This window comes from Phyllostomus hastatus, unplaced genomic scaffold (assembly GCF_019186645.2).
Source record: "Phyllostomus hastatus isolate PE091 unplaced genomic scaffold, TTU_PhHast_1.1 phas_scaffold_755, whole genome shotgun sequence".
Classification (NCBI taxonomy): Eukaryota; Metazoa; Chordata; class Mammalia; order Chiroptera; family Phyllostomidae; genus Phyllostomus; species Phyllostomus hastatus.
The window spans coordinates 3,356,220-3,369,554 of record NW_025334039.1 but is presented as its reverse complement, the minus strand read 5'-3'; the positions used below and the strand labels follow the sequence as shown (position 1 = coordinate 3,369,554).

The window sequence follows — 13,335 nt, the reverse complement described above, 5'->3', positions numbered from 1 at the left end:
ATGTTGTGTCAAATAAAAATACAAGTTGGTCTAAGGGTTTTCTGTACAAATCAGTTTCCCTCTTTTTTTCTTATTAAAGGATAAGTAGTCTAAAATGTTGGGAAAGCCAACAAGCATCGACATTTGAGGGAAACAGTGTTTTGAGAGCTGAAAGGCCGTTGATGTCTCCCTACTGAAGTGAGCTCCTTTTTCTCTCCCTCAACAGATGAGGAAAAAGAAAACAACCGAGCCTCCAAGCCCCACTCCACTCCCGCCACTCTGCAATGGTAAGTGCCAGCGGCAGCAAGTCCTCTCTGGACGGGAGGTGCGCACCACTGTCTTTCTGCCGGGAGGGCAGCGCGTGGCTCCTTCGACGTTGTCACGATAACTTGGTATTCAGTAGCCCACCTGCAGTCAATTTAATTTGCAGGTGTGTGTACAATACTCAACCTGGAGCTAGCCTGGAGATTAGAATTTTCATACTTATTCTATTTGGGGGGTAGATTTTTTTTCCCCGTCATCAAAATGCTGGCAAGGCCCAGATTCCACATGGATGCTATTTTAACTGGTTTTAAGGGGATCCGTCACTTCAGTTAATAACATTGTGGCAGACTATGGAAACGGGGGTCTCTTCAGCCCCATCAGTGAACCCCCATGAAGGAATAATGACTTGCAACTACACCGAAGTTATTTTAACATTAATAAGGATTATCTACTAGAGTGGCTTTCTCTTTAATATTTGGAATCCCTGGATTCACTATAACATGTCATGACGTTGTTTAAGTGGCCACACTTGTGTTTGACGTTTGCAGGTAAATTCTCCTCTAAGAGCCTTACTTAGAAATCGTGTTGCTGTGCATGCCAGAGCTGCCTGTGCGTGGGATTCACCCCTCGGAGGATCTTGTCAATCAAGGGCTACTGTTCCCTCGAGCAGTGCAACCCAGCAGACCTGAAGGGATTGACAGACGAAGGGGAGGGCAAAGAGAAAGCATTGGCGGATTGGCGGTGGGGGGGGCGGTGGCGGGGGGAGGACCTGAATCTGTTTTGCGCCAGTCTCCATGCTAGGGGCGATGTGCTCACAAGTCTGGGAAGCTGGTGTTGCTAGGCCCATTTCGCAGATGAAGGAAACAAAACTCAGGCAGTTGAGTCATTCGCCCGAAGGGACACACAGCTGTGACATGGCAGAGGCAGGAACCTGGCTGGGTCTCTTGAACTGCGAAGGAAGGATGGAGAAGAGAACAGGTCTGCATGGAAAGCAGATGGGCTTTCCTGAGCAAGTCCTATTAGAGTCTCTGGTCGGATCCAGCCACAGGTGGGAGGGAAACAGCATTCAGGACCGTAACTCAATCTTCTCCAACCAGAGTCCCAGCCGTTGACTTGTTTGGCCGCCAGGTTAGCCGAGGCTGTTTTCGAGAGCTCTGCTTCCAGCCTTCTGGCTGGCTTGCCCCGATCTGTCCCCATATTCTTCCTCTCATTGCATCTGCTGTTTTTTTCTTTTATTTAAATTTTCACTCTGCTTCCCTGATCAAATCTCCCCTGCACCGTTCCCCTAAATTGTGGCTGCACAAATTCCAACGATGCCAGGACACCAAATGAGACATCAACGGGTAAGGGACTGAGAGTGAGAGTTTCTAGGAATCAATAGATACTCTTGTTCTAATACCTGGAACGTGGTATACATTTTATTTTATTTTATGTTATTTTATTTTATTTATTATTTTTTTAAAATCCTCACCTAAGGCTGTGTTTATTGATTTGAGAGATGGAGGGAGACAGAAAGAGAGGGAAAGAAACATCAATCAGTTGCCTTCCATACCTGCCCCAACCAGGGACCAAACCCATAACCTTTTGATGTATGGGATGACTCTCTAATCAAATGAGCCACCCAGCCAGGGCCACATGGTAGAATAAAAGATTTGAAAGGGACTATAAGAAAATCACCTTGTCCGTGTTTGTTTTCCTGCAATTCTCTGACATCTGCCTGGGAATGGTGAGGCTGGAGACAGCGCAGTCTCCTAAAGCCAGACGGCCAGGAATTAACTCCCAGCTCTGCTGCTCTCCAGCTGTGCAACCTTGGACGAGTTCCTTAACCTCTCTGTGCCTCAGTCTACTCCCTGTGAAATGGGGGCAGCATAGGGTGGTCACAAAGAGGAAGTGGGTCATACAATAAAGGGCTTGAACTTGAACAGTGCGTGGTGCCATGACGGGTGCCCGGTACATCTCCACCGCCCTCACTGGTCGCCCAGCACACTGCCTCCTGCCGAGTCCCACAAGGACGCCCCGGGCCGGGCTTCTCTCCTGCCCGACTGTGGGCAGTCGGCGCTCTTCCTGCTGGACGTAATTCTACACGAACCATCTGTTTTCTAAGTAAAGGGACCCATAGATCGTTCCAGAAGAAGTTGCATCCTCCAATTCACAAAGTTAGGCACTGGATTTTTTTTTAATAATATATTGGTTTTCAAGGGCAAATCAGGCTTGAAAAATATATAAATTTTAGTTTTATTTTCATCCAAAGGCATCCAGTTGTTCAGACATCAAATTGTCCTTTAATTCCTTTTGTATTATATTTTTATGATAGAATTTCAGTCATTGACTAGTTCAGGAAATGTTTACTGAGCACCTACTATCTCACTAGGCCTGGTCTAGGCCCTGGGAAGGCAGTGGGGGATGAGATGGACCAAGAATAGAGGCTGATGAGGCCTCAGCGATCCCACGGGGAGCTCTGAAGCTGGGATGGCCCTTCATAGACGGCTGCCTGGAGGCCATGGATCCAGTTCTTTGTTCCCCCACCTGGCCCGTCACTGGATGTAGGCTGTCCCCTGGGCAGTTCCCTTCATGTTCCACTGAGGACAGCTCCCCAGGGAGGGGACTCAGCCTCAGGAGCCACCCTCCCAGCAGTGGGGAAGGACAGCCCAGCCCTGAAGGGTAACCTGGGCACACAGCCCAGCACCTGCCTCTCTCCAGGTCTGGAGCAGGAGGAGCTTGGTCAGGGAACGAGACAAGGGCGCCTGTGCGGCTGGAGCCCCGTGGGCAAGGGGGAGAGTGGTACAGAGCAGGTGGGAGAGGGAGGCGGGGGCGAGGGTCTACTTAAAACTGGGCTGCAGGACACGTGGCTGCCCATATAAAGTTCCACACGAGTAAATATTTTTAGGATATAATTTTAGTGTAAGACCTGTCTCAGAAGGAACTGGACGCACCTTCCATGTTAAAAGGAAATGTGGCCTCATTGGTCCTATGTCTCTTTTTCGCTCTGGTTGCCAGGAAGCTGAGCACTAAATCTGATGCTTGTGTATTTTCTCTCTCTCTTTCCTTTGTCTCCTTTTCTTCTTCTTTTTTAAAAAATGTAGCTTTTTATAAAAAGACGAGATGCAAATATATTGAATCAAGACATATTTTTATTTTATTTTACTTACACGGGCAATACATTTCCTTATTTAAAAACAAAAACATTACAGGTAAGGCTAAATTCTTCATGTAATTCCTTGCTTCCTTTTCCAGAGCAAGCCAGTTACCAGTGAGAAGTACATATATGTGTGTGTGTACATACGTGTGTGTACATACATGGGTATGCGTGCTGTCCTTTGCCCATGCATTTACACGCATATGTACTGATCAAAGCTTCTGAACTGTGATTTTTTAATTTACTATTTTCTCCTTTTTAAAAAGAATTCAGACAGACAGCAGTGAAAATGTTATACAGCACGGCACACTATTGATCCACGCCTTGCCTTCCTCCTCAGTAGAAAGCTGTGGAGCTATACCCACATCAGCCCACAAGGAACAACCTCACTGTGACCCCTGACTGCCCAGTCATCCCCATAAGGCAGCAGCGCAATTGATGTCACCATTTACGTCTTGATGGACATTTAGGTTGGGTCCAAATCTCATCTTTGCCATTACAGACAGGGCCCCAAAGAATATCTTCATCTGTCCCCCTTGCACGCCTGCTGAAGTATTTCTCCTGTACACAGAAAACGGTCATGGGATTGCGCGCTTGCCTTCTCCAATGACCTTACCATTTTACGCCTTCACCTGCAGTAAAAAAACAAAGTGCTTTCCATAAACACAGGGACCTGGCTCCACAGCATGGCCTCTCATCCTGGGAGTCATGTGCGTCCCCTCTCTCTAGTGGCCGTGTGCACCTGGCAGATGTTGAGGAAAAGGACATTGGCTTGGCCACCAAGCTCGCTGCCACCTGCCCGACAGTGCTGAGCCCCCCGGGACGTCGGGCTTGTTTTTGGAATTGGGTCAGGAGCTCTCCACCTCATCCTCGCCCTGAGCCTCTTCCCATCTCCCCAGAGACCATCCCCGTCCTAAGAACACACGATACGGCAGCCACGCAGCCTAAAATAATCGAGGCCACGTCCTCTGGAGGCAGCTCCCAGCAGAAAACAGGCAAATGCTGTCAAATGCCTTCTGCCAAACGCTTTCCGGCACCCTCGGTCACGAGGGTTAGTAAAGCCCAACCCGCTGGGGATGGCGAGCTCTGCTGGAGTGCTGGCCGCACAAAACCCTCTATTCACGCAGAGGAGTTGGAATGGAAAGCAGCCTGTCCCGCCACCCTGGCCTCCTTGCTGCCAGCACACGTCCCCTCCCCTGTCTGGGAGACACTCCCAGCTCCTTGCGACCCTCAGGGTGCACCCATTTCCCCTTCAGCAGTCTGCAGAGGAAGTCAGGCCCATCCCCAAAGGAGGAGGGCAGAAGATCAGGTTGTCGCTTTGTGGGGGGTGGGGGTGGCGCATTTCCCTTTCTTTTGAAAAAAAAATAAGGAGGCCTTGGGTGGTTGATGGGCTTTCAATATTTCAAATTAATATGAAACAACATAAATATTTAAAATGCTCTTGGGGGCCAGAGGGAGAGGACCGGACTTGGTACCGTTCCAAAGAAGTTACGTCGAGCTTTTTGACCAGGCCGTGGGTCCTAGGCCAGGCAGACCCCCTGGGTATGGTGGACGCTTGATGTTTCAGGTCAACATCATTTACTTCCATAATGTGAGCTCCAGGAAGGGAGGCTGGACATTCTAGCTCTGAGAGCAGCCAGGGGCACTAGATAATGCCATGTATGACTGTGTCCTGTTAGAAGCCACAGGCACAGAAAGGATAATTCAGCAGGACAACCCGACAGGTGTAAATGTCCCAGAAAATGAGAGGCTGTGTTGTGGGGCTAGATTCCTAGTTTTTAAAAAGTGGATTTTGTGCTGTAGTTAAGATATAAAATTTTGAAGCGATTTCAGTGGGTGATTTTGCAGCCCCATTAACAGTTTAGTACGTGCATCCAGTAATTCCACTTCTTCATCCTGACGCGGAGAACCCCCACAGGCGTGCAAGGGGTGCAGGGGAAGGTGTCCTCGGCGGGCCCGTTTGTAACGTGCAGACGGGGAATGGATGGGGCGGGACGGCGGAGGTGGATGGTTTATGCTAGTGGATGGTGTCTCTGACCATCTCAGTCATGAGTTATGACATTCTGCAAAGTTGTTTTTTTGAATCCTGTTGTCTTCTCTTTTGGTAAAATGAAGAAAAAGTGCTCTGTTTCAGAAGTGTGTGCGAGGGCTCAGGAAGTGGAGACTTTGGACGGAGAGTCCACGCGTACACGTGGGAAAACCTGGCCTGGAGGTGAGAGCGGCCGGACAGCGGTGCCAGGTGTTCTCTGCTCCGCGTGGTAAAGCGCTAACGCAACGCTTCCCCCGCGTGCCCTGTGGCGCTGGGCACCTGACACCTCCCGAGGAGGCCTTTTACAGATGCCCACCGCAGATAATGACTCGCGCTGGCTGGTGGACCGAGTTCATTATCTCCGTAATAGGAGAGGCTCCATTCAGACGTGACCAAGTCGTTGAATAGAAGATCAGAACATGGAAGAAGCGGGGAATTTTTTGTGTGATCATTAAAGACTCCCAGCTCTGATGCACTATTGTTCACCACGTCAGACTAATGATGTCCTCTAAAAGTGCGGAGGAGAAGGGGGAAATTTCCTCAGATCTGAAGACACATAATTAACTGCCCTTCTCTCTCGGCCTTGCCGTGGTTGGGGAAGCGGACATTCCAGGGAGCGGCGTGGGCGCCCGCACAGACCCTCCGGGCTGGGCGAGGCGGTTTGGGGACAGATGTCACGGCGCTATTCCTGACGGTGGAAACTAATCAGACGTCAAGGTTGCCCTTAATGACAATGGCGTCTGTTCCTTCACAGAGCTTATTAAAATGCTTCATAGTCATAAGCCACCTAGATACCTTGAGGCGAGGGAGCTCTGGTGAGAGGAATGAAACACGGGTGCAAATGTAGTTCTTCAGGAGGCCCTGGCCGTGGGCAGGTAGCTGCTTAATCAGCTCAGCCTGTGTGATCGGTGCCTTACCCCCACCCGACTCAACCGTTTGTTGCTGCGAGGGGTTCATTTAACGAGATGTATTTTAATCTCAGTCTTGTATTTTATCCCCGAGCTCTTGGCCAGATTTCATGAGCAAGCAAAGCCACAAGAACAACAAACAGAAACGGAGAGCAGGGGGCTTAAGTAAGGGAACTAATGAGCGGGAGGACCCAGGAGTTTACATGGAAGTCCGCGCCCTTTAACACCACGTTTGGAAGCATTGTTTCCCCCCAAACTCACCGCTCCTGCATGTTTTAATCTTGGGGAGTGAAGCCCCATCTGTCCATTCAGCCCAGTTAGGAACCTGAGAGCAGGCCCTGGTTGCTCCTACCCCCCCTCTCACGTCTGACAGCAGGAGCCCACACCCCAACGTTCTCTCGGCCCCGGGGCCATTCCTTCAATTCGCGCTCCACCACTTCTTGTCTGGACTGTTGTGGTAGCTTCTAATTGTTCTCAGTTGTTCGTTCGTTCATTCATTCATTCATTCTCACATTCAACCTATACTAGTTAGTCACCCACTGTGTGCCAGCCCTACTATTCACCTTGTCAGCCCACCACAGACACGCCAGGGGGACCTTTCCACAAAGTAAATGTGGTCATGCTACTCCCGGGTTTCAGAAAAGCTTAACTGCCCCCTACCATTTTCAAGGCTCACGCACCTTTCATAACATGAATTCTGAACTGTTTGAAATGCATGTTAGTTGCATGTGTCTGTGGATTTTTCTGGCCAAAGTGGATTTTCAGAAGTCGTTAGCAAAAATAAGCAAACAGGGGATACTTTCCCCGTCTCCACAGCTTGTCACGCACGAATCTCCTGCCGTCCAAATTGTTCATGTGCACGCCCTAACCTGGGAAATGTCCCACGGTAGCCTGAGGAGTTGAAGGCAAAGGTTTTCAAAGACAGTGGTTCGTGGAACTGGCAATTGTCTAAGGTGAAATGTATGAAATGATTTTTTTGGATGGTTTTATACCCAAGCCATTGCTGGTATAGAGAACATATTCAGCTTTAAATTAATGTTAGTGTTGTTAATTGATGACATTATTATTATTCCTGCAGCATCCCAGACACACTCCGGTCTCCCTGCCTTTGAGTCTTTGTTTTTTTAATTCTCCGAGTATCCCTTCATTGCCTTCTGACAAATAACACTTTCATAGCGACTCTTATGCCAGGCCATATTCTTGCGTGGGCATCTAAAGATTCTCCCCACCCCTCCCCCGTGGTTCTCTCCTTTTAGATTCCTGCTTACAAGCCCCTTTCTCTACTCTGACCAGTGTCTCCATCACCCAAATCACGTGCCGTGTTTGTCTCTCATCCTCGCTGGTTCTCTTACCTAGGATCCTCCTCCTGGGTCTTGGAGAAGACCACAGTGGTCTAGAGTGAAGTACCCTCTCCCATTTACTAGCCAGCTGCATGATCCTGGGCAAAGGGGTTCCATTCTTGGAGCCTCAGGCTCCTCATCTAACACATGGGTATAACACCTACCTCACAGGGTTGTTGCCAGGATCAAATGAGATCACGGATACCCAGAGCCTTGTACCTAGTCAGAGCTCAGCAGAGGCTGCTATTGTTGCAAAGTTGCAATCTCAGCTCCTCCATGAAACCATCATCATCTGCTGTCACCTAACATTAATCTGTTTTCCCATCTTCCACTGCACCTATGGTCAGCAGTCTGCAATACTTGAATATTCTTAGTTCTGTGCATTCCACCCCCCGCCCCCAGTTAAACTGCAAAGTGGACTAGGGCATAGATCGGGTCTCCTGTCAACACAAGAGCCAACAGAAGCCAGACGAGGAACAGAAACTCGACTGGGTGTAAGAAAACTCAGGAGGAGTGAGGACTCCAGCCAGTTTGAGGGCACACGTAACTCTGGCCAATTGTTGTCATGCGGGAATACGGGCCCGGTGTTGCCAGATCTCAGCCTTTTCAAAAGAAGCCAGAACTCCAGATTCTAAAGGGAAACGTCCTGAATTTTAAAAGTTGGGTCAACACTGTTCAGGCAAACAAAGCATGCCTGTGAGACCCCAGTTTGCGAAAGCTGCATTATTCAGATGGCTCCTACGAGTTTGTTGCGTACGCTTGTTGTTTAGACCTCTGAACTGCCTCTCACAGACAAACAATACTGGGAATGGCACTGAGACGTCCAGGCTGAGCTGGAGAGGGCTGACTCCCATTCAGGCCCGGCCTGAAGTTAGGGCAGTCCCGAGGAACCTAACCTGTCCGAGAAACCCTTTTCCCACAAGAAACACAATTCGAGGTCCGAGTTATGATGCTGGGGACATGTATACTAGGACGTAAGTCCTGTCCTGAGAGGTCAGGACAGGGCCTTTGTTTTATTCAGTGCCCTCTGCCACGTTTGGAAGGCTGCCTGGCATTCAGTAAATGTGTGTTAAACTGAAGATGACCTGTGTCTTTATCCATCTGTCCACCGTCAGTCTGTTCTCCGTATGCAAATAAGGACCATGTTGCTCACCCTGGGATCCCTGGCACCTGAGTGATAAGAGATCAAGAGGTAGTTGTTGAATGACTGTATGACCGAAACAGTCTATTCATCAGACACTTACTGAGCATCTGCTGTGTGCCAAGGGATATGTTGGACTTCGAGGACACAGAAGTGACTCAGACTCAAGGAACTGGGTTGCCCAGAAAGGGTTGCATAAAGCATTTCCTGAAACACTTTGAAAAACTGTCAGGAGTTACTTCACGCTCCCCTTCCCAGAAAAGGAGCCGGGGTGGGTGGGATGACCCGGGACCAGTAGCACTGCTTTGTCTATCGGAGCATCCTGAGGCTGCGTCCACCCCCGGTGTCCGACTGTGAAAGACTGAACTGATTTTCTTTCCACCGAGTGTCAGAGGAGCCAAATGAGTGCTGCCTGTTCCAGCCGGCACCTTGGGAGGCCGAGACCTCATTCCACTCCAGCCACGACGGCTCTGGGCCACGTCTCTGGCAAGGGCCCTGGGAGCACGTTGGAAGCCACTTGAGGACAGTTATTGCACTGCTTTAGAATCGTGCCTTATTTCTGACCCCTTCCCCCAACGTGTTTGGGTAAAAAAGGGTTATTCCAGTCAGTTTATCCCTCAAACTTGATTCCAAGTGACTTTGAGTTGTTTCCCAGGATGCAGTTCATGATCCAAGGGGAGCTACTTTCTGCCGGCGCGTTTATTGGGCAGCGTGTGCCCAGGTTCTGAAGGGCGCGGCCCTCGAAGAAGCCCCAGGTTGCCACCGGCCTTGGCAGCTCCACTGGAGGGAGCGTTTAACCTTCCAGCGTGCCCACAGCGAAGGAGGCAGGGTTCTTGTTGACGACAACATTCTGGTGTTCAGGTTAAAGAGGAAAAACAATGTAGTTTGTTTTCTATGTTCCCAATGTCCAGCACATGTCCTGGACCTGTAGGTGCCCACAGGTGTTTTATGAAGAGAGGAATGGATGGTGATGAGGTCCAGCATCTACTACGTACTCACCAGGGGCCAGACACCAGGCTGGCCCCTGTCACACGTCACATCCAATCGTGATGACAACCCTATGAAGTAGTTATAATCGTCACCCCCAAAAGGAAACTGAGGCCTGAGGTTGAGTGACTGGCCCAAGGTCAGCACGCTGGCCAGTGCCATGGCTGGGATTTGACCCAAGTTGAAAGTCCCTACCTTCAACCTCTGACCTACACTCATTAAGAAGGCCTAGAACCATATAATCCTAGTGCAGCCAAGAAGGCGATTAAAGAAACCAAGAGGTTCAGCTCCCGGCTGTGGGTAGAAAACCTCCCTTCAGTCAGCGGGTTAGTGACTGTCCAGCCTGTCCCAGGGCACATGCTTTCCCAGGCTGTCCCCACCCACTGCTGCTGTTAGCCAAAAAGCCCTCTGTGATTGTAACTCCTGTTAGAAACAGCAACACCGTGAGTGTGTGGTTCGAAGCTCGGTTGAGGCACCTGCAAGACCTTCTACCATTTTTTGGAGTTTTGGGGAACCCAATCCACCGAGAATGTAGTCAAGACCAATGAGAGTGCCGAGGAGAAGGACTGGGAATTTGGGCTGGAAAAGGGACCCACAGTCACTGCCACGGGCACCAGGAGTCTGATCCCGCTCACCTGCTAACTCCGTCCTGAGCTCTGGCAGGTTGCTTTGTCCTCCTGGGCCTTGGGTCCTCATCTGTAGGAAGAGTTATTTCTGAGGTCATCCCAAGCTCTGGAGGACTAGAAAGATCGTAACTGTCTGGCTGGGGATTTATTTGCTCACTGGGCGTCCATGTGTTTCCCCAGGCTGGAGGAGAACTACGAGATCGCGGAGGGGGTCTGCATTCCCCGCAGCGCCCTCTACATGCACTACCTGGACTTCTGCGAGAAGAACGACACCCAGCCAGTCAACGCTGCCAGCTTTGGGAAGGTGAGTCCCGCCTCCCCCGGCGTGCTCCTTTTCTTCCGTCCTTTTAAGTAATTTATGCACACTCCTTAATCGTGCTGGCTGGTTCTTTCTGAGTGACCGCACTCCGCTGCAAATAGTTTAAGCACTGGTTAACAAAGGGATACCAAGCCAAATACCAGAGCAAAATAATACCCAAGTATTAAAGACGTCAAACAATTCAGACAGGTTATAAAGGGAAAAGTGAATTTCCTCGGTACTCCATTTGCAGAAAGTAACTTTTTCCCTCTGTGGGGCAAATATTAAACCCACGAGGGTGTTCTGGGTGTCAGCGGATGAGCCTGGGGCAGGCGGACCGCTTGCCTTTGTACAGGGCAGGCCTCGGCGACACTGGCAAATGGCCTCGTATCATCGGCCTGGCTGCCCGGGAGCGGTCCCCTGGGAGTGGTGGTGTTTGTCGTGTGGCTGCAGGCCTGGCTGTTCTCTGTCCGTCTTACGATGAAGTTCTAGTCCACACTCAGGGCTGCGTCTATGGAAAATCGTTATCTCTGATCGTTCACACTTACCAGGCCAAGGAAAGCTACTGGGGCACCCTAAGGCTGATTGTTTGTTTGCAGGACAGATAAAAATTTAGATTTTTACACTTGCAAAATACCCAATTTAACCTGAGTCAGTACATCCAAATTCTTTCTCCTCTTGTTAGCTTCTTTTCTCCGTGTCTGATTCTGAGTGCCTCTGGCAGCAAACAACAGGCAGGCTTCCTCCTTTCCTCACCGGTTCTCTGCACGCAGGCATAGCCAGGCTTGGAAAGACAGGAGGAGGTGGGCGTATAAGTTTCGGGGGTTCCCTTTGCAGATCCCCAACAGGTGCATGGTCAGCAGGAACGAAAAAAGCGTGGCGTCGGACCTGACCCAACCTCCCTGGCGAGTGAGTCCAGAGCTGAGTGGCTGAGAACTGGCTCCGCTCGATTGATGGGAAGGAGCTCTGGACACTTAGGGAGGGGGAAGCGTTTTGGGGACACACTCATGCTATTTCCCCACATCGAAGAGAATGTTTTAGAAAGTTAGGGGAGAAACGTTTGCTCTTGCGTTCATTCGTTTCTCCAGTCCATCCGTGTGAGCCGAGATGGGCTGGCTGCGTGGTGGTTAGGCAGAGAGACCCCGCACTGGACCCGCGTGGGCCCTGACGTGGGGGGGGCTCACAGGCCAGGGACAGAGGCCGCAGGCCCCTCAGCAGGTGAGAGCAGGTGAAGCACACCGGGAACATGTGTGACCCTGGAGCTTTGCCACGTGTCTGTGGTCCTGAGACATCCATTTGCATCTACACGCTCCCTGGCAGCGACCACAGTGGGAAGTCCAGAGGAGGCCTCGTAGATGGAGGGACAGGTCCGGTGAACCGAAAGCCCAAGGATCTTAACTCCCCTGGACTTGCCATTGATCTTCTCTGGGCCTCAGCCCTCTGCGCTCCGACGTGGGGATCAACCCCTGCCTTCTTGGGGGTGCGGGGGGAGCAGACTCGGCTGAGAGGGTGTCAGCGGATGATGCGAGGCACCATCCGCTCAGCCATCGAGTGGCTCAGATGTTCGGGGACACCCACCATGCGCCACCACCGCGGCTGTCGCTGTACCTTCTCCATGGGGCGTTTGTGCGCAGATACAAATGCCCGTTTGTTAGCTTTGATTCTGGGGGGAAGGAAAGAAAACTCGCCATTTCCGGCAACTCCAAGTCGCTGGTGTGAGGACCTTCTGTTCCTTTTTTCTTGAATACTTCTGTAACGCTGTCGTCAGCTGAGGGTTTCTTTTGACCCTGTGATCTAGGTAAAATCGATTTAACTCGCCCCTCCTCCCTGAACCCTGGGTCCATTCCTAATCTAAGTCTGCAGCCTGCCAGCAAGACTTCAGCAACCCCCAGAGGACCTGCATGCAGCTCAACGGTCTGGGACTCTTCCTTCTGTACTTGCCACCTCTCTCTGCTCCTGCGCTGTTCCGTGTGGTGGCCACTGGCCACATGTGGTTGGGAACTTCAGTGAAATCACGTTCTTCAGTCACACTAGCCACGTTTCAAATGCTCAGCGGCCACATGTCACTGGGGGTGCAGATAGAAGTTTCCATCATCACAGAAAGGGCTGTTAGACAGCCCCGTTCTGAACTGTCGTGAGCCAGGGGTGCAATACAGGGGCTTCTTTGCTTTGCACAAAACAGCCCTGGTGATCCCAGTGGACTGATGGTGGTGGGAGGGGGTTACATCCCACACCGTCCTATGGGACAGACACCACCTCCAGCTGCCGTGCCACCCCCCACGGCAGTGGCGGCTCACCGGTCCTGCACCTGCCAGCTCCCCGCTAGTCCCAGCCCTTCTGCCCTGCTGGCTGCTAGCTCCTCCTCTGCCGGCTTCCTCTGCTTCCCTCTCCCCACCCTCCCGTCCTCCTTGGGACAGCCTCCACCAAGTTTCCCCGTTCCCTGGTCCTTGGTTTCTGCTGACAGCTCTGCCCACAGGTCTCGTTTACCCCAAAGAGCTATTTAAAATATTTTCCCAGCCATGACCAGTGTGTCTCAGTGGGCTGGGCATCATCCTGCAAAGCAAAAGGTTGCCAGTTTGATTCCCGGTCAGGGCACACGCCTGGGTTGCAGGTTCGGTCCTCAGTCA

At 51.0% G+C, this 13,335-nt stretch overlaps 1 protein-coding gene across 2 annotated transcripts in view; it reads left to right on the top strand.

Annotated features, from left to right (window-relative positions):
• RFX4 (regulatory factor X4) overlaps nucleotides 1–13,335 on the top strand; it is a 133,783-nt gene that overhangs the window by 38,917 nt on the left and 81,531 nt on the right. For both annotated transcript variants that reach the window (XM_045826555.1, XM_045826553.1), the window contains exons 3-4: nucleotides 206–266; nucleotides 10,591–10,714. In XM_045826555.1, coding sequence (XP_045682511.1) covers nucleotides 206–266; nucleotides 10,591–10,714 — 185 coding nt within the window. The remainder of the gene's footprint in view (nucleotides 1–205; nucleotides 267–10,590; nucleotides 10,715–13,335) is intronic.